The 24,988-nt window shown below is 49.8% G+C and overlaps 1 protein-coding gene across 1 annotated transcript; it reads right to left on the bottom strand.

Annotated features, from left to right (window-relative positions):
* LOC128847238 (zinc finger protein RFP-like) lies at nt 1-23,560 on the bottom strand. Its single transcript, XM_054046615.1, has 8 exons — nt 23,492-23,560; nt 19,473-19,888; nt 16,315-16,410; nt 9,238-9,468; nt 8,899-8,921; nt 8,054-8,169; nt 5,454-5,513; nt 1-3,746 (listed from the first exon to the last, which is right to left on the bottom strand). The coding sequence occupies exons 2-8, from the start codon at nt 19,881-19,883 to the stop codon at nt 3,232-3,234; spliced, it is 1,452 nt and encodes a 483-aa protein (XP_053902590.1). The 5' UTR covers nt 19,884-19,888; nt 23,492-23,560; the 3' UTR covers nt 1-3,231.
* Nucleotides 23,561-24,988: the final 1,428 nt, after the last annotated feature.

Here is a 24,988-nt window from a genome sequence, read left to right as displayed (position 1 = left end):
TTTGGATGTGTACGTGTGCATATTTATTTGTTTTCCCTAAAGTTAATTAAGCATTTTAGGAAAAAGTGTCAGTGCGGCCACCAGCAAGAGCCACACTCTGAGGCCATCAAAAAATTTGTTGTGAGAACCCCTGGCCTAACTCTGCTCTAATCCATGTCACAGATCATTCCATCTGAGATGCCCAGTTTCCTCTGATGAATTTATCCCCTCCCCTCTCGGTGTCTGCTGAGCGTTTCCCTTCTCAGGATGGTTTTGCTTTCACTCTTCTCATTTCAGCTTCCCCCATTTTCTCCAGGCTTCTCTCCTTACTCTTGTTTTACTTTATTTTCACCTTTTCCCATTTCATTTCTTCTCTCCCTTCTGGTGAAACCTGCCCTGTACCTGACTCTCCTCTCTGCACAGCCACCTCTTCTTCATCCAGGTGACATCTCCCCACTCCCAACTCCATTTCTCCACAACATCCCTTCCCTGGGGGCCTGTAGGTCACACTCCCCCGTCTCTGGGTCTCCCTCTCCAAGACTTTCTGCTGCTGTGGAGCCTCCAGTTTCTCCCCAAACCCCCAAATCCTAATTAATTTAGTCTGTGTCCCTGCCACCCCTGCATCTGCCTGTCCCCAGTCCAGCTGTTAATTCTTCCCCCAACCCCACATCACTTCTGGTCCCTACCCCGCCCTCAGTTTCGATCCTGCAGCCCCCACATGTGCCCCTCAGCTCCTTCTGCAGCTCCAGAGGTTCTTCCCCCTCCCGTTCCCATCCCTGGTGTTGCAGGGAGGACCAGCTTGGCTTAACAGTGAAATCTTTGGTGAGCTTAAACAGAAAAAGGAAGCTTACAAGAAGTGGGAACTTGGTCAGATGACTATGGAGGAGTATAAAAATATTGCTCGAGCATGCAGGGGTGTAATCAGAAAGGGCAAAACACAATTGGAGTTGCATCTAGGAAGGGATGTGAAGCGTAACAAGAAGGGTTTCTACAAATATGTTAGCAACAAGAAGATGGTCAGGGAAAGTGTGGGACTCTTAATGAATGGGGGAGGCAACCTAGTGACCAACGATGTGGAAAAAGCTGAAGTACTCAATGCTTTTTTTGCCTCCGTCTTAACAGACAAGGTCAGCTCCCACACTGCTGTCCTGGGCAACACAGTATGGGGAGGAAGTGAACAGCCATCAGAGGTGAAAAACCAGGTTAAGGACTATTTAGAAAAGCTGGACATGCACAAGTCCATGGGTCCAGATCTAATGCATCCAAGAGTGCTGAGGGAGTTGGCTGATGTGATTGCAGAACCATTGGCCATTATCTTTGAAAATTCGTGGAGATCGGGGGAGGTCCCGGACGATTGGAAAAAGGCAAATATAGTGCCCATATTTTAAAAAAAGGAAGAAATAGAACTAAAGACCGGTCAGCCTCACTTCAGTCCCCGGCAAAACCATGGAGCAGGTACTCAAGGAATCCATTTTGAAGCACTTGGAGGAGAGGAAGGTGATCAGGAACAGTCAACATGGATTCACCAAGGGCAAGTCATGCCTGACCAACCTGATTGCCTTCTATGATGAGATAACTGGCTCTGTGGACATGATATATCTTTACTTTAGCAAAGCTTTTGATTCGGTCTCCCACAGTATTCTTGCCAGCAAGTTAAAAAAGTATGGATTGGATGAATGGACTATAAGGTAGATAGAAAGCTGGCTAGATTGTCGGGCTCAACGGGTAGTGATCAACGGCTCGATGTCTAATTGGCAGCCGGTATCAAGCAGAGTGCCCCAGGGGTTGGTCCTGGGGCCAGTTTTGTTCAACATCTTTATTAATGACCTGGACGATGGGATAGATTGCACCCTCAGCAAGTTCGTGGATGACACTAAGCTGGGGGGAGAGGTAGATATGCTGGAGGGTAGGGATAGGGTCCAGAGTGACCTAGACAAATTGGAGGATTGGGCCAAAAGAAATCTGATGAGGTTCAACAAGGACAAGTGCAGAGTCATGCACTTAGGACATAAGAATCCCATGCACCGCTACAGGCTGGGGACCGACTGGCTAAGCAGCAGTTCTGCAGAAAAGGACCTGGGGATTACAGTGGGTGAGAAGCTAAATATGAGTCAGCAGTGTGCCCTTGTTGCCAAGAAGGCTAATGGCATATTGGACTGCATTAGTAGGAGCATTGCCAGCAGATGGAGGGAAGTGATTATTCCTCTCTATTCGACACTAGTGAGGCCACATCTGGAGTATTGCGCCCAGTTTTGGGCCCTCCACTACAGAAAGGATGTGAACAAATAGGAGAGAGGGCAACGAAAATGATCAGGGGGCTGGGGCACATGACTTATCAGGAGAGGCTGAGGGAACTGGGGTTATTTAGTCTGCAGAAGTGAAGAGTGAGGGGAGATTTGACAGCAGCCTTCAATTACCTGAGGGGGGTTCCAAAGAGGATGGAGCTTGGCTATTCTCAGTGGTGGCAGATGACAGAACAAGGAATAATGGTCTCAAGTTGCAGTGGGGGAGGTCTAGGTTGGATATTAGGAAACACTATTTCACTAGGAGGGTGGTGAAGCATGGAAATGGGTTACCAAGGGAGGTGGTGGAATCTCCATCCTTAGACGTTTTTAAAGCCTGGCTTGACAAAGCCCTGGTTGGGATGATTTAGTTGGTGTTAGTCCTGCTTTGAGCAGGGGATTGGACTAGATGACCTCCTGAGGTCTCTTCCAACCCTAATCTTCTATGATTCTATGAAGGGGGGGGGGGCTTCCTGGGGCCACAGAGATGAGGTATGGGGGAGAGGTGGGGGTTGGATAGACAGGGGTGCACAAGAGGCATAGAGATGAGCCAGAATGCTGGGTAGATGGGAATCCCCCAAGTCATAGAAATTAGGATGACTGTGGCTAGAGAATCCCATTTTTTCATCCCAAGTTTCATTCCCAGTGGGCTTTTCCTCCCTATGCCTCAGTCACACTGTCTGACCCAGGATCCCCAGAGTCCTCCTGTATCATAGAGGACAGTGGCAAACAGGCTGCACAATCCCTGGGGCAGTGATGAGATTGGCTTCTCTATCTGACTCACTCAATGCTCTCTATGGTTTGACAGTCCAGGGGCTGCACAGAGTTGAGACCGGAAGCAACCTCCAGGGTCAGAGAGATGGTGTGATAGAAAGTCCACAAGGAGAGGTCATAGAGACTAGGGCGTGTGAGGCTAGAGAGGCTGATTTCAGGGTCCCAGTGGGATATTCCCCCACCCCCCACCCGTATCTCAGGGACACAGGCTGAGCCAGAATCTTGACCCCACCCAGAGCCAGGGTCGGATTCTCTCCCCAGAGACGGAGCCCAGCGGGAAAGTGAAGATCGGGGCCTCGTCACCAGCATCGATAAATGTCACCTGCCCCCGGTCACAGTCCAGACAAACCCGGATCCTGCTGGGGAACCAGCCCTGGGGCAGGGGGGTCACAGGGAAAGTGAGAGCCCGGAACTGACCGCAGTACCACTCCAGGGCCCAGATCCCCGCCTTAGAGCTACGGTTGATCACTCCCTTCCTCTCCACAGACTCTCTGGCCACCCCCACAGCCCAATATGGCCCACTCCCCACATCCACTTCCCAGCAATGTCTCCCCGAGGTGAATCCCTCACAGCCCAGCACATAGGGCAAATAGTCAAATCTCTCAGGGTTGTTGGGCAGTTGCTGCCGCGTGTCTCCCCATCTCACACGTTTCCGATCCTCAGACAGGACGAGGTGGGGCTGAGCCGTGTCTGGATCCAGAGTCACATTCGCTGGGGAGAGAGAATCAAGAGCGTTAGGGGCAGAGCTCGGCCCTGGGGGAGGCTGGGACCATTTCTCACACTCCCCAGCAGCCCTGATCAGCCCTGGATCCCAGGGAGCTGCCTCTGTCCTGGGCACCTGAGACTGAGCAGAGAGGTCAATGCAGTTCCTCACTGTTTAAAAGGAGCCACTTAACTGGTTTCTCATTTGTTTGCAGAGGCTTCAGCTCCCAGCTCCCCCTGCTGGGGCTGCTCCATTCCCATCATCAGAGACACAGCCAGGAAGGTGTCAGAAGCTTTTAGTGAGGAGGGAACAGAAGAGGGAAGTACCAGCTTTAAACTGCAGAGGGGACCTCCCCTAATGCAGCCTCCACGCCCAGGCCAGAGAATAGAGAGGAAGATGCAGCGCTGGGGAAGAGCCACTTAAGTCCAGAGAGTAGGAGGTGGCATTGGGTGAGGTAGCCCCAGCCCAGAGAGAAGGGAGGGGGCAGCATCAGAGAGCATCTCCCCAATCCATGATAGAGAGAAAAGCTCCAATGGGAGAGCCCAGCCCTGCCCAAAGGAAAGGTAGGATGTTGGAGAACAGTGATGGGGGAGACCAGAGGCCCTGACTTTGTAATTTTCCAGGGGAGTGCTTGACCCCTCGCTCCGCCCAAGACCCCGACCCGACTCCACCCCTTCCCCCGAGGCTTCACTGCACCCCACCTCTTCCCGCCCCTGCCCCGCCTCTTCCCACCCCCGCTCCGCCCCGTCTCATCCCATTCTGCGCCCTACCCCCAAGCGCACCCCGCCCTACCTCCATCCCCTCCCCCAAGCCTCCTGCACACCACAGTAGGCAATAGGCACTGGGAGGGAGGGGGAGGAGCTGATTGGCAGAGCCACAGATGGGTGGGAGATGCTAGGGGAAAGGCCCCCCGAGCACCCACAGAGTCAACGCCTATGGGGAAACCCCCTCAGCCAGGATAACAAAGAGGGATGTGTCAGTCCTCAGACGAGATAGCGCTCTTCTAATTCCTCTCAATATAATACTAAAAGTCCTGTCAATGTCTATGAAAACGGCAGGGTGTTTGGATGCTGCTCAAGGAGAGGTTTTTCTTCATCAGCATGGACACGAACTCAGCACCAATGTTGGTGTCAGGATTGTTTGTGTGACTTCAGCTTGGGATTGCCTCACTGTTCAATGTGTTTATTTTTAGGGTTAGAATGACAGAATATCAGGGTTGGAAGGGACCTCAGGAGGTCATCTAGTTCAACCCCCTGCTCAAAGCAGGACCAATTCCCAACTAAATCATTCCAGCCAGGGCTTTGTCAAGCCTAACCTTAAAAACCTCTAAGGAAGGAGATTCCACCACCTCCCTAGGTAACCCACTCCAGTGCCTCACCACCCTTCTAGTGAATAAGTTTTTCCTAATATCCAACCTAAACCTCTCCCACTGCAACTTGAGACCATTACTCCTTGTTCTGTCATCTGCTACCACTGAAAACAGTCTAAATCCATCCTCTTTGGAACCCCCTTTCAGGTAGTTGAAAGCAGCTATCAAATCCCCCCTCATTCTTCTCTTCTGCAGACTAAACAATCCCAGTTCCCTCAGCCTCTCCTCATAAGTCATGTGCTCCAGCCCCCTAATCATTTTTGTTGTTGTGTGTGTCATGGTTGCTGTCGGTTTGGTTGGTAACTTTAGCTACAATCTCATGAAGATGTTTTCTCTGGAATCTCACCCTGTCTGTGTGCTCCTACGGATTCCCCTCTTTTTTTTTCCAGTGCAGACGGCAGAGTGTCTAGAGAGGAAAAGGGAAAAAAAGCCGAGATTTCAGGCTTTCATATTTTTAGCAGCATTCCCACACTGAACTCCTAGAGCTGGGTTTTCATCATGAAAGAGAAACAGACCAAGAGGCACAGAGAAACACTCAGCTATTTAGTAAAAACTAATCTGAAACTTTCTCTTTCCTCTCTCATTCAGACATCTCAAAGAAATGGAAGCCTCACAACCATCCCAGAACATACAATCTCGAAGAAAGATTTAATTTTCCCTCATCATCCCCTCCCACCCTTCAGACTCCAGTTGGTTTCTCTCATTCATTTACTGCATTTTGTTGTAACCTAGACCCAGATCACGCAAAGACTTTAGAGTAAAAATAACTTTTCCCACTTTAGTCTCTTAGACGCTAACAGGATATTGAGAGTTTGCAAAATCCCGGCTCTAATTGTGAGCTGTTGGGTCTGTTTACTCAGCAGAGCAGCACGATGGGGCCCTCATCCTCCATAGGCAGAAATAGGAATAATAATAAAATCATTTTATCCATGTGGGAATTGAGGCAGGGGGAAGGTTGGCTCCATGGGCCAGATTCCCCCCTGTACCGGCGAAAGGAGAGAGGGGAGGGGCCATTTGTGACTCCGCTGTTCAGTGGCTGCAGGGGCCGGTGCAGACCTTGGCACAGGCTGAGGAAGTTCTGAAGCAGCCAGAGTTACAGCCCTATGACAATGGCCCCGTGTGTCTTGCCCAGTGTGCAGAGTGTTATAGGCCCAGCTTTACCCTGCCCACGTCCCTCTGTCCCCCGCCCACCCCCCCTCCCTCTTCCACCCGCCCTCACCCCCCCCCCCCCCCCATTCCCAGCCCTCTCAGGAACACGCCTTGTGCCTGCAGCTGCAGGGGAGGAAGCACAAGAGGCCCCTGTGCTGGAGGGATCCCTCACCATGGGGGAGGGGCTTTCTCCTTCCCTCCAGCCCATGTGCCCAGACTAGCTGCCCTACGGGACCAGAGCCCAGTGATGGGCTGGGTCCAGATTTAACAAGCGGCCTTTAATTTACAGTCCTGATCTTTAGACACCTGGGGCCTGGTTCTCGCAGGGGTTGGGCACCTGCAGTTCTGGAGGCTACACAGCTCTGGAGCACCTGCCCTGCAGTTAAATTAGGCCATTTTTACTAAATTGGGGCTTTAATGTTGTGACCTTTGGTAAGTCATGAATTAATGGGAGACATCCTGATGCCTGGGGCTCTGCTACATCTGCTCAGAGTATCTGTTTTCCACTAGTTGTTAGGTTAAGTATTGAGAATTGGTACAAGGGTCATTTCTTATGCAGAAGTTTGGACAGATGGAGATTTGCATTTATACTGACTGACTTGGCTTTCTCCTTCCTTGCAGCCCATTTGGACCAGACTAGCTGCCGTATGGGACCAGAGCCCAGTGATGGGCTGGGTTCAGCTCTAACAAATGGCCTTTAATTTATAGTCCTGACCTTTAGGTACCTGGTTCTCAGCGGGGCTAGGCACCTGCAGCTCCCCCTGACTCCACCTGTGGAGGCTGCACAGCTCTGGAGCACCTGGCCTGCAGCTCTCTCGTTGGGAGAGAGAAACTCAGGTGTCCCAAATTAGGCCATTTTTCGTAAATATGGGCCTTAATGTTGTGACGTTTGGTAAGTCCTGAATTAATGGGAGACATCCTGATGTCTGGTCCCTGCTACATCTGCTCCATTTGTCTGCTTTCCACTGGTTATTACGTTCAGTATTGAGAATTGGTACAAGGGTCATTTCTTATGCAGCAGTTTGGACAGACGGAGATTGTGCCTTTGTATGACTGACCTGGCTTTGGCCTGGTGAGCAGTTTGCTTGACATATGGGAAATGTTGCCTTAAAAGACCTTGTTATTAAGTGATGTGTTTCTAAGTCACCATGTGGGACAAAGAGATGTTTAGACCACACAATGTGCTTAAGGACAACAGACACCCAGAATGTTGTGCCAAGGAGCAGTTAGCAAAGTCCTAAAACCCCTATGCGGAGACAAGGGTCATAGTGAGCTATGCATAATCAGTGGTAAGAGACCAATCAGAAAAGAGAACAATAATATGAAAATAGCTTGGATAGCAAAAGCCCTGCCAATTAAAAAGTTCATGTATGTGTATTTTATGAGTTATATAAGATACTTAATATTCATAACACTCAAAGGTGATTGGAGAAGAACTAATAAATATATAATCTGGATGTGCATTTTATGTCAGACAGTGTAAGGGGTAGTCAGAGCTTCATAGGAAAAATCCCTGTGACCCACCTACGCCCCAGGAGAAGGTTACAGGACAGTACTTCTTTCAGTATAGCTGTCATTTCTTACTTTAATATCAATTGTAATTGCAAGGCACGCTTGTTGTATAAACAAAGCTTTGAATTAATTAACCTGAGTGACTTGGACCCCAAGTGTGTGGCATTCAGACCCAACAATTAAATAGATCCATCATCTAAATATGAATCTTTCTGCTAGAGTCATTCTCCTCCCATAGTCTCAGAGACTTAGCCCAATTTTCCATATTACATCCCTTCTAGGTACCTTTGAACTTCCTCAGAGTCTCCATTAGAGCAACAGTTTTCTGGGAGAAATCACTGAGTCTCACTTCCAGTTCAGGAGAAATCTCCTCTGGCTCCTGGAACTTCCCCTTCTTGCGGCTGGACAAAAACAATTTCATGTGATTATATTTCACTTATGAATCACTAAGTTCTTGTTAGTGAGCTGCTGCTCTAATGGGCCTGGAGTTAGAATTCCTCTACTTTTCTCAGCCTCAGAGCAGGTGCGACACAGCCCATGGCCGTGCAACATTCCCACTTAAGGTCCCATTAATATTCTTCAACTCTGGCAAGGAGAGACTAGCTCTCGGGATAAAAGAGGGTTTGAGTCTCCATGGCCAATACACTCCATGGCTTCCATGCTCTGAGGACAGGAGGTTCCCATTTTAAGTGCTGTAGAAATCTGTCCACTAGGAACCAGACTGAAGCACCAACTTCCCCCTCCCCAGTTCATTCCACACAGGTCTCCAAACAGTCCTCAGGTGGGAAAGACTCTTGACCACTGCTGCCCAGGTCTGAATGGTACCCAGTGCCCCAGCAGTGACAGGCCCGTATTCCACGCCCGCAAACCTGAGACAGCCAGTCCCCCAGTATTTTGACATCTCTAGGAAATACTTGAGGTGAGTCTTTCCCACTGAATGGGAAATTCCAGAGTCTTCTGTACCAGGGTGAGAACCTCAGGATGAAGTTGATCAGAAAGATTTGTATGCAAAATGTGACCTTTCCCACACATTTTACTGTAGCGCCCTGGGGGGATGCGGTGCTAACAGCATCTCCAAACTCTTTCCCAGCTTTGTGAAGTGGGAGTGGGAGGGAGAGAGAGCCACATACCTACTGAGGGTGCTTCTGACATCCTAGAGGAGAGAAATAGAGAGAAAGAATTTCAGTGGCACCTGACACACACTTTAATTCCAAAGAAGGGATTTAGCAAGTATGGGGAAAAGAGGCCCTGCTCTGGCCCCAGGGCCATGGATTCCCTGAGCTAACGGGGCTTTTCCATCTCTAATATCAATGTGTCCGTGAGTCTGCAAAGAACAATAGTCATTCACATTTCAGGAATATACACACTGAGTTACACTGTGGTCTCTGACTGATGCACTCCCATGCCCATGTTTTAGGAGCAGTCCTGTCCCTATGGTGGGATCTGGAGTATTTCTAACTCATTCTCACCTGCAGGAATTCATTTGCTGGCTTCTGATACTTCCCCTCCATCTCACTGATCAGCTCATTGAGATGGGAAATCTCCTCTGAGAGTTTGGTGATATTTTCTTTTTGTATCTTCACTACTTCCTTGTCCAGCTTCTCCAGCTGGGCCAGCAGGAGTCGCTCTTGTTTCTCCAGGAACCGCCGCAGTTGCTGAAATTCAGACACAATCTTCTTTCTCTCGGTTTGTGTCTTTCGCTGTAAAAATATAGGGAAAGGGCTGGTCAAGGACATGGATAGAGCCAATGATCCTTTCATGGAGTGCTGAGTTGTGCAGGAAGGAGAATTTCTTTGTAAATTCTAAGTCATAGAATATCAGGGTTGAAAGGGACCTCAGGAGATCATCTAGTCCAACCCCCTGCTCAAAGCAGGACCAATCCGCAACTACTTTTTTGCCCCAGATCCCTAAATGACCCCCTCAAGGATTGAGCTCACAACCCTGGGTTTAGCAGGGCAATGCTCAAACCACTGAGTTATCCCTCCCCGCATAGTCTATAGGCCCATTTGACACTGAACAATATCTTGTCATCACTAGAGAGAGGATTTTTCTCACACCTTTCCATTTGGCCCCACAATCTCATAAAGGGATGTTCCCACATCTGACCTGGTTTGGATAGTGCGTTATCTATGGCCTCGGAGATGGAGATCCAAAGCAGCAGGAGGTAGGACTCAGTACTAGGTGACATTTTGAGCACAAAATTTTTTTCCCCAGGGAAAATGCAGCTTTGTTGATACTCAAACTTTTCATGAACGCCTGACAATACCCCCCATTTGTTTTGTTACAAAAGGAAATAAATGAAAAATCAAAACATTTTCTTGTTTTAATTTTTTTCCAGGATTTTAAAGTTCAAATTACTTTTTGTTTGAAATATTCCTTCTTTTTATATAATTATATATATATTTTAAGGAAATGGTTAAAATTGAAACAAAACATTTTGATTTTGTGAAAATGAAACATTTCGTTTGACCAAGAAAAAGTCAACTTTATGATTTGCTGAAAATGTTATATAAAACAATTTTCGGTTCAGGCCATTTTTTTTTTTAAATATCCAGCCAGGGAAAAAGATCTGGTATGTACCCAACTCTGCTCAGAACCACATTGACAGAGACAGGGGGTGGAGGAGGGGGAACAAAAAGAATGAAACTATGACCCAAAAAACCGAAGACTCAGGCAAAGACCCGTGCATTGGATACATTCAGTTCACATTGGGAAGATTTTTAATGACAGCCACAAAAAGTGGAAATTAATTCATTAATTGAAATGAAAGCTTAGAATCTGAAGGGGAATATGTTGCCCTTTTCTAGGGAAAGGATTTTTCGGGCCCTCTGTAGGGTTGTGTGCATGTGCGCACACACACAAAATCCCAGGATCATGAAGCTACAAAGCAATCATTCACAAGAGTGAAATGTGAAGGACATAAGCTGTAATAAAAGATAAACTATAATTAACGAGAAACTGATTTAAGAAATAAGTGGGGTGTGAGCTGTAGTGAAAATAAGGAAGTCATAAGGACTGTAAAACAACATCTCTGGACAGCACCCTCAGGCATACAAGAGGACTGACAGGAATGGAGAAATTGTCAGAGTGCAAAGGGACTGTAAACCAGAGAGAAGCAGAGGGATAGTTGTTCAGTCAAGAAACCAAGGGCTGGTATACACTGGGGGGAGAAATCGATCTAAGATACGCAACTTCAGCTACGCGAATAACGTAGCTGAAGTCGAAGTATCTTAGATCGAATTACCTGGGGGTCCACATGGCGCGGGATCGACGACCGCGGCTCCCCCATCGACTGCGCTACTGTCGCTCACTCCGGTGGAGTTCCAGAGTCGATGGGAAGCGCGTTCGGTGATCGATATATCACGTCTTAACGAGACGCGATATAGCGATCCCCGATAAATCAATTACTACCCACCGAATTGGCGGGTAGTGAAGACATACCCCAAGACATCACACCCAGGAATACGCGGCCTTATTTAAGCTGGAGCTCAAGACAGTAAACAAAGAATTCAGAAGAGGATTCCTCAAGTTACAACTAAACATACTCCAAACTCTGGGCTGACAGAGGCTGAAAACTGTGAAACTGCAGAGTGACCGTGTATCAGTCGGGGTTTGTTCTAGGTCATTAGATTTCTAATTCAAAATTCTGTTAGTTCATAAATATAAGCTGTTACCTATAAAGTGAGTTTAATGACAATAATAGTAGTTAACCCATAATAGACAAGAATAATAGTTTACAGTAGTTTACGGCCGTGGTTTTCAGGATCCGCACCTGGCCAATCAGAGGGGAGCCAGGAGTGCCATTTGGCCTGGGCCTCAAGCTCAAAGGGAGCCTCAAATTTAGACACGTTAATTTTTTGGCATTTGATAAGTTTCACAACTTGTCTTTATGTGCATCCCTATTGGGCCAAAATGTGACACACTCTCTCAGCTTAGAGCTGCAAATTTAAGCAAATAAGAGGTGTGATTTGGTAAAAGACATACTTTTTTTTGTTAACTGATATAGATTTTGTCATATTAAAGTAGTTAAAAATGTCATAAGTATTAATAAAAATATATCGGTTCTGATGGCACAAGATTAGACTGTGATGAACGTGTCCTCTCAGATCAGCTGATTCTAGAAACAAACCACTACTAGTGGCTGGTACTGGATCAAGTGCATTTTGAAAGGTAGAGAACTGTTACATTTTAGTGTTTTTATAGTTTTATGTCTAATTGACTAAGGAATTATTTGTGTGTGAGAATTCCTCATTATTATCTTCCTATGGTAGCTAAAAGAGGTGACTGGTTGGTTGGTTGAGCCATCATCATAGGCTTCCATAGTCTATAGGCCCAGATTCAAGGTGAAAATTTGTGAGAGCAATCTTGTAGACTGAGTTTCGTGAAGACACGTTTGAAATTTTTGGACATTATCCCTCTGTCTGTATCTGTGTTTATGATATATATGCCATCTCTTTGTCTTCAGCTCAGCCTGTTATATTATACTTTGCGTGCTTGAGTTTTGATTCAGTGATAAGGATAATAACTTGTCTGACTGTTTGATTTTGTGTTCTTAATTAGTATTCCTTCGTTGAGCATTTAATCTTGACTGAATTCTCTACAGAAACTAATAACTGGAAAAAACTTCTTGAGCGCATCCTGAATGTCATCCTTTTTCTTTCTGCGCAGGGATTGCCTTTCTTTGGTTCCAGTCAACGTATTGGTGATCGTGCAAATGGAAACTTTCTAGGCATAGTTGAGCTCCTCAGCAAATATGACCCACTTTTATCAGAGCATGTTAAACATGTTCGAGAATCGCAAGAGAGTCAAAAGCACATGCAAGTCCATTATCTCTCCACACGTATACAAAACGAGTTTACTGAGCTATGTGGGTCTTTCGTACAAACAACAATTCTTGATGAGATTCGAAATGCCAAGTGTTTTTCAATCATTGTTGATGCCACTCCAGATTGTTCTCACAAGGAACAGACTACTATGGTTATTCGATATGTTAACATTGTAGACAGCTCAATATTTTCAATTGAAGAAAGGTTTATTTTGTTTGATAATTTCACGAGAAAAACTGGAAAAGAAATTGCTGCTCGAGTACTAGCAATTCCATAAGGTTTTAAGTTAGATTTTCAAGTCTGCATTGGTCAAGCCTATGACAATGGATCTAATATGGCTGGGAAGTACAAAGGTGTACAAAAACAACAAGGAGTCCGGTGGCACCTTAAAGACTAACAGATTTATTTGCCCATGCACCTGAAGAAGTGGGGTTTTTACCCACGAAAGCTTATGCCCAAATAAATCTGTTAGTCTTTAAGGTGCCACCGGACTCCTCGTTGTTTTTGTGGATACAGACGAACATGGCTACCCCCTGATACTTGACACGGTGAAAGGTGTACGAGCAGTTCTGTTTGAGCATAATTCAAACTGTATTTTCTCCAGCTGTGGAAACCACATGCTAAACCTTGTAGTTGTTGACTGTGCTGAATCATGCGAGGAGGCAATTACTTACTTTGGAACTGTTCAGCAAATGTACCATCTCTTCAGTAGCAGTCCACAAAGATGGGAAATTCTGAAGCAATATCTTCCTGTTTCACTGCATGGGATGTCCAATACTAGATGGTCTGCACAGATTGATGGTATTCAACCAGTTGCGCAGCATTTGAATTCACTGAGAAAGGCTTTAAATGAGCTTCAATCTCTCAATCTCACTGCACAGGCTCGACCTGAACTTCAGTCTATTGAGAAGCACATGTCCAAATTTGAATGCATTCTGATGTCATGTTGTGTAACTGCCTGCCCTCCTTACCAAGTTCCATATCCTCCTCACCCAGACGCCCAAAAACGCGGGGGTGGGGGAGGCTCCAGGCACCCTGCCACTCAACTCCAGGGGATGGCCCAAGCAACAGAAGGCGGTCATTCAAACAGCTTTGATTTGTAGTGTGGCTACAGTAAGGAATGTGGCCTTGTCTTTTCCTCCTCCCCCACTTCACTCCGTTATCAAATCCTTTATACACCCAGGATTCCTTTTACTAGTCAGCATTGTCAGTGATCTCAAGTTTTTTTTTATAAATAAAGAATGAATGGATTCAGAACAATAGGGACTTTATTTCCTGTGCCAGCTGTGGTCGAAGGGGGAGAGGGGGAAGAGGGATTGTCTTACAGGGAAGTACATTCACCAAAGGGGGCGGCTTTGCATCAAAGACAAACACACTCAACTGTCACACCGTAGCCTGGTCAATCATGAAACTGTTTTTCAAAGCCTCTCTGATGTGCAGCGCGTCTCGGTGTGCTCTTCTAATTGCCCTGGTGTCTGGCTGTTCAAAATTGGCCGCCAGGCGATTTGCCTCAACCTCCCACCCTGCCATAAACATCTCCCCCTTACTCTCACAGATATTATGGAGCACACAGCAAGCAGCAATAACAATGAGAATATTGGTTGCGCTGAGGTCTAACCTACTCAGCAAACTGTGCCAGCGCCCTTTTAAACCCCCAAAGGCACATTCTACCCCCATTCTGCACTTGCTCAGCCTATAGTTGAACTGCTCCTTACTGCTGTCCAGGCTGCCTGTGCATGGCTTCGTGAGCCATGGGAGCAAGGGGTAGGCTGGGTCCCCAAGGATAACTATTGGCATTTCAACATCCCCAACAGTAATTTTCTGGTCTGGGAAGAAAGTCCCTTCTTGCAGCTTTCCGAACAGCCCGGAGTGCCGAAAGATGCAAACGTCATGCACCTTTCCTGACCATCCCACGTTAATGTCGGTGAAACGGCCCTTGTGATCCACCAGGGCTTGCAACACCATTGAGAAGTACCCATTGTGGTTTATGTATTCTTTGGCAAGTAGGTTCGGTGCCAAGATAGGGATATGCGTTCTGTCTATTGCCCGACCACAGTTAGGGAACCCCATTGCAGCAAAGCCATCCACTATGCCCTGCACATTTCCCAGAGTCACTACCCTTCTTAGCACTTACCCTTCTTGATTGCCCTGGCAACTTGGATCACAGCAGCCCCCACGGTAGATTTGCCCACTCCAAATTGATTCCCGACTGACCGGTAGCAGTCAGGCATTGCAAGCTTCCACAGGGCTGTCGCCACTCACTTCTCAACTGTCAGGCCAGGTCTCATCTTGGTATTCCTGCACTTCGGGGCAGGGCAAAGCAACTCACAAAGTTCCATGAAAGTGGCCTTACGCATGCAAAAGTTTTGCAGCCACTGGAAATCATCCCATACCTGCAACACTATGCGGTCCCACCAGTCTGTGCTTGTTTGCTGGGCCCAGAATCAGCATTCCACTGTATCAACATGCCCCAATGCTGCCATGATATCCCAATTGCCACATCCCATGCTTTCAGGAACGTCTGTGTCCATGTCCTCTTCACAATCTTTCTCATGCTGCCGTCTCCTAGCTAGGCTCTGCACATACTGCAGGATAATGCGCGAGGTGTTTACAACGCTCACAACAGCAGTGCGCAGCTGAACGGGCTCCATGCTTGCCATGCTCTGGCTATGCACGATCGACTGTATAAAATCACGTATTAAAAATCGACTTCTATAAAACCGACCTAATTTCGTAGTGTAGACATGCCCTAATTTGCACCCTTTGGGGGTTTCTTTGGCAGTTCAACAGACTGAATAATGAAGATCTACTTTCTGCAGCTGAACAATTTCAGCAACAGTACAACAAAGAAATCTCAAAAGATCTCAGTGACGAGGTCATCTTCCTCAAATGAATATATTCCACGAACTTTAAACTGGATTGCGAGCCAAAGGAATTGCTTCAAGAAATACTCGAACTTGGACCCTTAGGGGTGTTTCCTAATATGATTGCATTGCATATTTTTGTCAGTTTGCCTGCATCAGTGGTTTCCGGTGAACGCACCTTCAACATGTTGAAGCAGGTAAAGAACTATCACTGTTCAACTATGGGACAACAGCATTTGAATGGGCTTGCCATGCTTAATATCAACTGTGACATTGCACAAAAGCTAGATTTTTCCTCACAAATTAGTGCATTTGCACAGAAAAAGCCTAGAAGAGCGTTTGTTAAATAAAAAAAATATTCAAATGATGTCTCACTTTTTTTTTTTTGGTGCCTTATTTTGTTTTTATGTGCATCATTTTTTATTTTTATTGTGACTAGGGGTTCAAAAGCTGGAAGTGGCCCAGGCCTCTCTGGACCTCTGAGAGGGCCTGGGTCTGCAGACAATGTCTAAGGGATTTGCAAAAGACTGAACAGAATTCAACTATAGACAAAGACAACAGATTTCCAAAGGGGTCTCTGCACCTCCATTCGAAATTTCCCGACGGATCCACAAATGCAAAAGGTTGAAACCCACTGGTTTATGGTATAAGCCCAAGTAATAATTCTGTGAAAACAACTGATTTTGATTTACTTTTGATTATTCCCCACTTAACAGATTTCTGCTTTACCCCAAACTGATTGAGATAAAGCATAATTGGGCCTCTAGATTGCCCCGGCCTCCCCTTATTGCTCTGATTCAGAACGTCCCTCCATCCAGTTTGTTACAAATGCAGGTTAATAATGACGGGCACCTACCAGGTATTCCTGGATTCTCTTCTCTCCTCTCACTTTACATCCCAGCAGCTTTTCTGTCTTTTCCCTCAGAGTCTGCAAATGGTCCTGAATCTGTTCCTGAAGAAACAGAAAATGATTTAAGTGGTGTTATTTTTACTTTTAGGAGGAGGGTGAGAGCTTTTCCAGCACAAACAAACACACACTCTACTGATGACTGGAGAACCCAGTAGGTTTATGATATCAGAGATACCAAGGAAGTGGAATCATATTAATGGACACTGGGAGTATTTTATTTTCAGACTCTGAAATTGTTTGACCTTGTTTCTTCATTGATTTACACCAACATGAAACTGGCATCACATTCTTGGACATGTCGAGTGGCAGGGGGCCTCACGAGGAAGGGGGTGGAGGAGAGGAGGGAGGTGACGAGCAGCAGGAGGAGCGGGCCTCGCAGGGGAGGGCAGGTGGAGAAGAGGAGGGATGCAACAAGCAGCAGTTGTGGGGGGCCTTGCAGCGGAGGGGGTGGAGGAGAGGATGGATGCAGTGACTGGCGGGGGGGCCTCGCAGCAGAGGGGGTTGGAGGAGAGGAGGAACGCGATGAGCGGCGGGGACCTCCAGACTGGGGATGTGGAGGAGAGGAGAGACGAGGGACTCAGCCAGGTAGCGGCTGGTGTTGGGGGCTTCAGGGAAGGGGCGAAGCAGGGACAGGAAGAGGTGGAACGCAGGCAGGGTCCCACGGTCCAGGCGTCCAGCTGTGGGCCGGCGGCAGCTGCGTAGCCTCTCCTGGCCTACTATACCTGCCGCGTATGGGAGACTGAGCCATGGACTCCCCCTCGTGTCTGATGCCACTCAAGCACCTAAAAAACATTCTCCATAGAAAAGTACGGGCATCTAAGTCTGCACCATGGAAAATGGACAGCTTTGATATCTGGAATGGTGGTAGAGTTGCCAACTTTCTAGTCGCACAAAACCGATCACCCTAGCCCCGCCCCTTCCTCGATGCCCTGCCCCCTCCATTCCCCCTTCCTCGGTGGCTTGCTCTCCCCCACCCTCACTCACTTTCACTGGGCTGGGGCACAGAGTTGGGGTGTGGGAGGCGGTGAGGGCTCTAACTGGGGATATGGGTGGGGTCAGAAATGAGGGGTTCAGGGTGTGGGAGGGGGCAAAGGGCTGGGGCAGGGAGTTGCGGTGCGGAAGGGGGTGAGGGCTCCAGCTTGGGGTGCGGGCTCTGGGGTGGGCGATAACGGGTTTGGGGTGTTGGAGGGGGCTCCAGGCTGGGCAGTGGGGCTGAGGGATTTGGAGTGCGGGAGGGGGCTGTGGGTTGAGGCAGGAGATAGGGAGGCAGGAGGGATTGAGGGCTCTAGGGTGCAGCCAGGAATGAGGGGTTCAGGGTGTGGGAGGGGGCTCTGGGCTGGGGCAGGGTTTGAAGTGCAAGGGGAGGGGAGGTCTTTGGGCTGGGGGTGTGAGCTCTGGGGATCAGGGGGTTGGGGTGTAGGAGGGTGCTCCGGGTTTGGGGGCTGTCAGGGCTGGGACAGGGGGTTGAGGGTTGGGGTTGGGGCCGTGGGCTTACCTCGGACAGCTCCCGATTAGCGGTGCAGCGAGGGGGCTATGGCAGGCTGCCTGCCTGTCCTGGCACTGCACTGTGCCCCAGAAGCAACCAGCAGGTCCCAGTCCTGAGGGTTGGGTGGGGGAGTCAGGGCCAGGAGGCTCCACGCGCCACTCTCACCCGCAGGCACCGCCCCCCCCACAGCTCCCATTAGCCAAGCCTGTGCTTGAGGCAGGGACAGCACGGGGAGCCCCGTGGCCACCCTGCCTAGGAGCTGGACCTGCTGGCTGCTTCCGGGGCGCGCACGGCGTGGTGCCAGCCAGGACAGGTAGGGACTAGCCTGCCTTAGACCCTCAGCACCGCCAACCAGACTTTTAACAGCCGGATCGGTGGTGCTGACCGGAACCACCAGGGTCCCTTTTCAACCAGGTGTTCCAGTAAAAAAACGGACACCAGGTCACCGTAAATTATGGCCACCCATTATGACCTAGCTATTGCGATTCTAGTGTATGCAAACACAGTCCTCTTTACTTATCCCCCACTCCGGTTCTTTCTTTATCCACTTGCAGCATATTGTCTTAGACTGTGACTGTGAGCTCTCCTTGCCTGACCTGTCTGAACGGTGCCTGGCACAATGGGCCCCTAATCTCTCATTGGGGCCCAGAGATGCCACTGCAATAGAAATCAGCACCTTTTATTGATTACAAATTATCATTAATGTCAAGATGGAAACCTTCATGGGTACAGGCCTAGGACTCTCTCCCCATGGCCTTAGGAGACGTGGAAGAGGGACGATGCCAGTCACAGGGTGGCTGGCCCTATAAAGGGAGAGGGGTCTCTGCCCCACCTGTGACATAGCCAGTTCTCCCCAGGTGGGGACAATGAAGGAGTGGTGACCGGGGGATCATGTGATCCAATCATGCCTGGGGTAGGTAAAACAGAGGCCTTTGGAGAGCCAGAGGGAGGAGCCCTGTTTAGAAGGCGGAGGAGGACTTGGACCTTCCTCGGGGTGATAAGGCCGAACTCCAGACTAGAAGTCCGGAGAGTCACTGCTGGGAGAGCAGGGGTGCTATTGGCCACAAAAAAAGCCTTTGTGGCTTCTATCTGGGATCCTCGAAGGGAAACTGAGTCAGGGCCTCTGCAGAGCTACCCCAGGAAATGCTACGTTGCCCTGCTGCTGCCCCCTTCCACCCAGTCCCTGCTTCCTTCAATCCCACCCTTGATTTTATCAGGCAGACTCCACTCCAGTGCCCCCCGTAAATCTCATGAGGCTCTGTAAGCCTCCTGAGAGCTCTGCAGGAAAAGGGGAAGGGGATGTGTGCCAAGAGGACAGCCCCAGCTGCACTTTACTGCTCCCTTGGTCCCAATGGGAGTAGGAGCACTCCCCCACATACCAACGTGTTAGCCTGAGGGACTGAGGCGCACAGGATGTTTATCGAGGTCCACACTTCACCTGTATGAGCCTTTGGAGGATTCCCAGTTGCTGGGAAACCTATTTAGGCCTGAAATCCCTTATTCCTCTCCAGTGGAGGCTCACTGAGTGGCTGTCTGGAGCTCAGGGAAACTCTAATGCTGGTAGAAGTTTCCCCAAGCCTCTCGCTAGCTATAAAAATAACAGTTGGTCATTTCCTACCTTGAATTCTTCCACAGCTTCCTCTGCAGGAATGACGGTGTGATCTCTGTGCTGCTTGGATCTGTCACACACCAGGCAGATGGGGATTTCATCCTCTTTGCAGAACAGTTTTAGAGGCTCCTTGTGTTTCTCACACAGTCTCTCTGGTTCCTTCACTGTCTGCAACCTGAGTTCTCTGGCTGCTTCCACAATATTCCTGAGCTGCCTGTTTGGCCTGAGGTTCCTCTGGGGAAAGATCTCTCTGCACTGAGGGCAGGAAATGTCTGAAGCGAATCTCCCCCAGCACTGGGTGATGCAGGCTCGGCAGAAACTGTGATCACAGTCTAGAGACACCGGATCTTTAAAATATTCCAGACAGATGGGACAGGTCACCTCATCCTGGAGAGTTTTTGCTGGATTCGCAGCAGCCATGGCTTCTAGTGCAGGAAAGAGACCAGAAAGGAGTTTAATTTCACTTCCTTCTCAAAATGGGCTGACTGAACTTGACATAGTCGTTAGGCTTTCTCGGTGCGGTCTCATGCTGTTTGTCTTTTGTGGACTGTAATGAGCCTTTGAATGAAGTCTGATGGGTACAAATTGACACTAACTCCTCCAAAATGTTGCAGATGCCCCACTGCCCTGCAACATACCCTGTCCTTTAGTCACTCGCTTGTAAAAATTAGAGCTGGTCAAAAAAAATTCTAATCCAACAATCTTTCCGTCAGAAAATGCCATTTTGTTCAAATCAAAACTTTCCATGCGAATGTGTCCACTTGGAAGATTATTTTTCAATGAAGCATTTCAATAAGGTTAAAATGTTCCTATCTGGATTTTCAGTTTGAAACAATTTTGTTTGAAATTTTATTTTACATTACGTTATCAATTATAATATAAAATGAAAAAGTCAAAATCAGACTAGAACTGTACAAGTTTATTGAAATGAAACATTTCAATTCACCCCAAATTATTAATTTCTATTTAGTGTTGCTGGAAGGTTTTTTCCCATTCTGATTCTATATAAAAAATAAAAATGGAATTTCCCACAAAATGGACATTCTGGTTCCTGCACCGTTCCAATGAAAAGCACCAATTCCTTCTACATGTTACTAGACACATCCAGCACACTAGCCACATAGACAGCAATACCAAAATACCTGTGACTGAAGTCTGAACTTCTGTGCCCACATTTCTAGCTACTTCTTCGCACCTCCTTCAGTGAGACAGCCATGGAACCCTTTCCAGTAACTACACTGCTCACTATCCATTTCTTCAAGAATCAAATCAGCATATGCATTTCTCATGAAAGTCACTTTGGAGAAGTAGAGAGGATCAGAACATGCAAACATTGAATCTATCTCCCCTTGTAAGTATTCTCACACTTCTTATCAAACTGTCTGTACTGGGCTATCTTGATTATCACTTCAAAAGTTTTTTTTCTCTTACTTAATGGGCCTCTCAGAGTTGGTAAGACAACTCCCCCCTGTTTATGCTCTCTGTATCCCATCCCATCTCCTAGAACTGGAAGGGACCTTGAAAGGTCAGAGAGAGAGAGAGTGTGTGTGTGTGCGCGAGCGCTCAATATTTATTCCACTCTGTATGCATCCGAAGAAGTGGGCAGTAGCCCACGAAAGCTTATGCTCTAATAAATTTGTTAGTCTCTAAGGTGCCACAAGTACTCCTGTTCTTTTTCCTCTCACCGCCACCCCTTGGAAAATTCCAATGTTCAGTGAAAAATTGAATACTGAAATATTTTGGCTAAAACCCAAAATATTTCAATTTGGAAACATCACTGTGGTACCTGACAGGACTTGTCACTCCGTTTACTCATGCTTCCATTCTCCTATGCAGACTGGGGTCCCTGATAAGAATATATCTCCCATGATGCAGTAGGGTCTCTTCTCTTGGTGAGGCACTGCATCATGGGAGTCCCATGGGGAACCTAGCCCCAGGGCCGGTGCAAGGATATTTTGCGCCCTAGGCAAAACTTCCACCTTGCGGCGCCGCCCCCTCCCCCCGCACATCGGTCCCCAGACCAGGATCCCCCCTAACCCCCCCCCCCCCCTGAACGCCCCTGGAGGGTGCACAGCCCCCCCACGAGCCCTCCTCACCGGTCCCCGTCCCGAGTCCACTCACTGGCTTTGCTGGGCTTGGGCCACTGCAGCAGTTCGGCAAGGAGGAGCCGCCTTCTGGAGGCACCAGAGAGCCAGAACATTGGCTTTCGGCAGTGGCGAGCCCCAGCCACGGAGGAGCCGGCGCGATGCAGGGGGGCAGCAGCCCTGCAAAAGCGGTGGCGCGGCTAGCGGGGAGCAGCTGCACCCCCCCGCCCCTCCTGTCCAGGTTGCGGCCGGGCACCCCCCCGGGGGCTCCTACAGGCTGCAGCAGATGCGCCCCCCAGCTGTCCCCTCGCCGTAGTCGGGCTCTGCGGCTCCCGGGCATGTGAGCCACCGGCAGGGCACAGGGCCCTGAGCCTACTCTGGGAGGGGCAGCGTGCGACAGTGGCGGCTCACACGCCCGGGAGCCACAGAACCCGAGCGCGGTTAGGGGTAAGCTGGGGGGTGCGCCTGCCTGGGCTGCAACCCATCTGGCTTCCCCCCAGGGGCATCTGCAGTGGATGCATGTGGGCGGCAGCCCCCGTGCACCTCCCGGCTCCCCCCTGCCACGCTCGGGCTCTGCGGCTCCCGGGAGCGTGAGCCGCCACTGTCGCACGCTGCCCCTCCCAGAGTAGGCTCAGGGCCCTGCACCCTGGTAGCTCACATGCCTGGGAGCCGCAGAGCCCGAGCACGGCGAGAGGGGGCAGACGGGGGCCGCCGACCACATGCAACTGCTAAAGCCTGCAGGAGCCCCCAGGGTGGGAGCACGCTGGGCCGCAGCCTGGGCAGGAGGTGCAGCTGCTCTCCGCTAGCGGTGCCGCCCCCCTGTGCCACGCCGGCTCCTCCATGGCTGGGGCTCGCCACCCCCGCAAGCCGACGCTCTGGCTCTCCGGTCCCTCCGGAAGGCAGCTCCTCCCTTCCGAGCCAGGGCACCACTTTTTTAGGGTTACCATATTTCAACAATCAAAAAAGAGGATGGGGGGAGGAGAGCCCCACCCACATCCACTCCCTCCCACTTCCCACTCCCCTCAGAACGCCCAACCCCTCCCCCGCTCCTTGTCCCCTGGCTGCCCCCTCCTGGGACCCCTGCCCTTACCAGCCCCCCAGGACCCCACCCCCTACCTAAGCCTTCCTGTTCCTTGTCCCCTGACTGCCCCGCCCCTGAGACCCTCCCACCCTATCTGCCCCCCTAGGACCCTACCAGTCCCCTGGCTGCTCCAACCCTTATCCACACCCCGCCCCCAGACAGACCCCCGGGACTCTCACGCTCCATCCAACCCTCCCCCCGCCCCCTGAGAAACCCCCCCGGACCCCCTGATCCATCCAACCCTCCCCCTGCTCCCTGTCCCCTGACTGCTCAGATCCTTTTCCACACCCCTGCTCCCTGACAGCCCCCCCGAACTCCAGCCCCATCCCACCCTCCCCCCCCCGAACTCCAGCCCCATCCCACCCTCCCCCCCCCCGACAGCCCCCCCCCCCGGACTCCCTGATCAATCCAATCCTCCCCCTGTCCCCTGACTGCGCCAATCCCTCTCCACACTCCCACCCCCTAACAGGTCCCCCCAGAACTCCCAACCCATCCAACACTCCCCCCGCCCCGACAGCCCCCCCAGACCTCCTGACCCATCCAACCCTCCCCCTGCTCCCTGTCCCCTGACTGCGCCAATCCCTCTCCACACTCCCACCCCCTAACAGGTCCCCCCAGAACTCCCAACCCATCCAACACTCCCCCCGCCCCGACAGCCCCCCCAGACCTCCTGACCCATCCAACCCTCCCCCTGCTCCCTGTCCCCTGACTGCGCCAATCCCTCTCCACACTCCCACCCCCTAACAATCCCCCCCCAGAACTCCCGACCCAGCCAACCCTCTCCCTGACAGACCCCTCCCCCCAGCTCCCGACACATCCAACCCTGCCCCCGGCCCCCCGACAGCCCCCCGGACTCCCCTTACCACCGGGCCGCTCCAGCCGCTGGCTCCACGTGGAACCAAAACAAACAGGCTGCGGAGCACACAGCCCCTCCCCCGCAGCGTGCTGGGACGGGAGTCTGAGGCAAGGGGAGGGGGGAGCGGGGGAGGGACTCTGCCTGCTGGAGGCCAATGGGAGCAGCTAAATCAGACCCAGACACCCAATCAGCCGCGCCGCACTCTGTGGGAGGGGAAGGGAGGAAAAATCTCAGATGCCCCCAACCACTGGGCCCCTAGGCGACTACCTAGCTCGCCTAGTGGTTGCACCAGCCCTGCCTAGCCCATACAATAGAATGGGGACATGAAGCAACCATACTACATCTCCCCTGGGACACTGTATTTGCACACCCATTTTTAATTTTTTTTATTTAGAAGCATTTTTATTTAAAAAAAATAAAAACAGCGACAATTTTGTTAAAATATTGGTTTAATCCAAGCCCCAATTTTCCATCAAAATCCACAAAATTTTCAAGCAGTCTTAATCAGAGGGACATCACATGAGCCCTTCCATAGATTATCTACCTGTGCCAAACACTCTCCTCTCCTTCCCTAGCTCGCCATGGGGCTAGCATGTTCTAAGTGACGATCCACTGACAGTTTGTCAATCTGAGATTTTTCAAAGCCTCCAAGACAAGGGATTTGGACACACAATTCAGCTGGAATCTCCCTGATTTCTTCCTTAACTCATGTAAAGTAAACATAAGCTAGACATGTAGCCACAATCTTCACTCCACACGATACGCTTTTTGCTCTGTGATTAATTATTTGGGGGCGATATTTTCAAAAGCACTAAAGGGTGTTTTGTGCACAGATCCCATTCAAAGTCAATGGGACTTGTGTGCCTCACTCCCTCAGGTGCTTTTGAAAATCTCATCCTTCTTTGGGAGCTTTGTTTTGAAGATAAGGATCCTGCAAACAGTTCGGAATGTGCTTACCTGTGTGCGTGTGAGTTCTCCTCTTGACTTCACTGCTTCCCATTTCCTTTACCCAAAGGCCTGTCTGACTTTTAGGACTCCCCATCCACTCTCCTATATCATTACATATAGCTCAAGCTAATACAATTTATTAAAGAGCAACCAAATTAAAAAAAATAAGGAAAAAACAGGAAAGATGAAAGGAAAACACGTCACCCTGCTCTGTGGCACAGGGACATTACAAACAACCGTCTCTGGAATGTCAGGGAAGTTCACAGTCTGTGCCTGACATGTCCCAGGCCTCCTGCCCAGGCCCCAGCTGTGCTTCAGGGATGCTGCAGGTCGGACACTTGCACTGGCGGTGGCCTCATACCCTCAGGCTCTAGGTGGCAGGACCCTTCTTCCCAGTGTCGCCCCCCCCCTTGGGGTTATGATCACCCCAAGTCTGGCCTGCCAGGCCTCTTGGCTGGGGGCATCTCCCTGCGCTGGACCCTGTGCCACCCCGCCTCTCCCCCGCTCCCTCTCCCCAGCTGCTCACCGCACCCGGCTCCAGACTGCCCCAGCTCAA

This window comes from Malaclemys terrapin, chromosome 13 (assembly GCF_027887155.1).
Source record: "Malaclemys terrapin pileata isolate rMalTer1 chromosome 13, rMalTer1.hap1, whole genome shotgun sequence".
NCBI lineage: Eukaryota > Metazoa > Chordata > Testudines > Emydidae > Malaclemys > Malaclemys terrapin.
Note: the sequence above shows the minus strand (reverse complement) of the source record. Positions and strands in the feature narration are given on the sequence as shown.

Coding starts and splice junctions, on each gene's coding strand:
- LOC128847238 (XM_054046615.1), bottom strand. CDS start 19,883: ATGGCTGCTGCGAATCCAGCAAAAACTCTCCAGGATGAGGTGACCTGT. Junction 16,411..19,472: donor AAGCTGTGGAAGAATTCAAG/GTAGGAAATGAC, acceptor CTGTTTCTTCAG/GAACAGATTCAGGACCATTT. Junction 8,922..9,237: donor CAGCAAATGAATTCCTGCAG/GTGAGAATGAGT, acceptor TCTCTCCTCTAG/GATGTCAGAAGCACCCTCAG.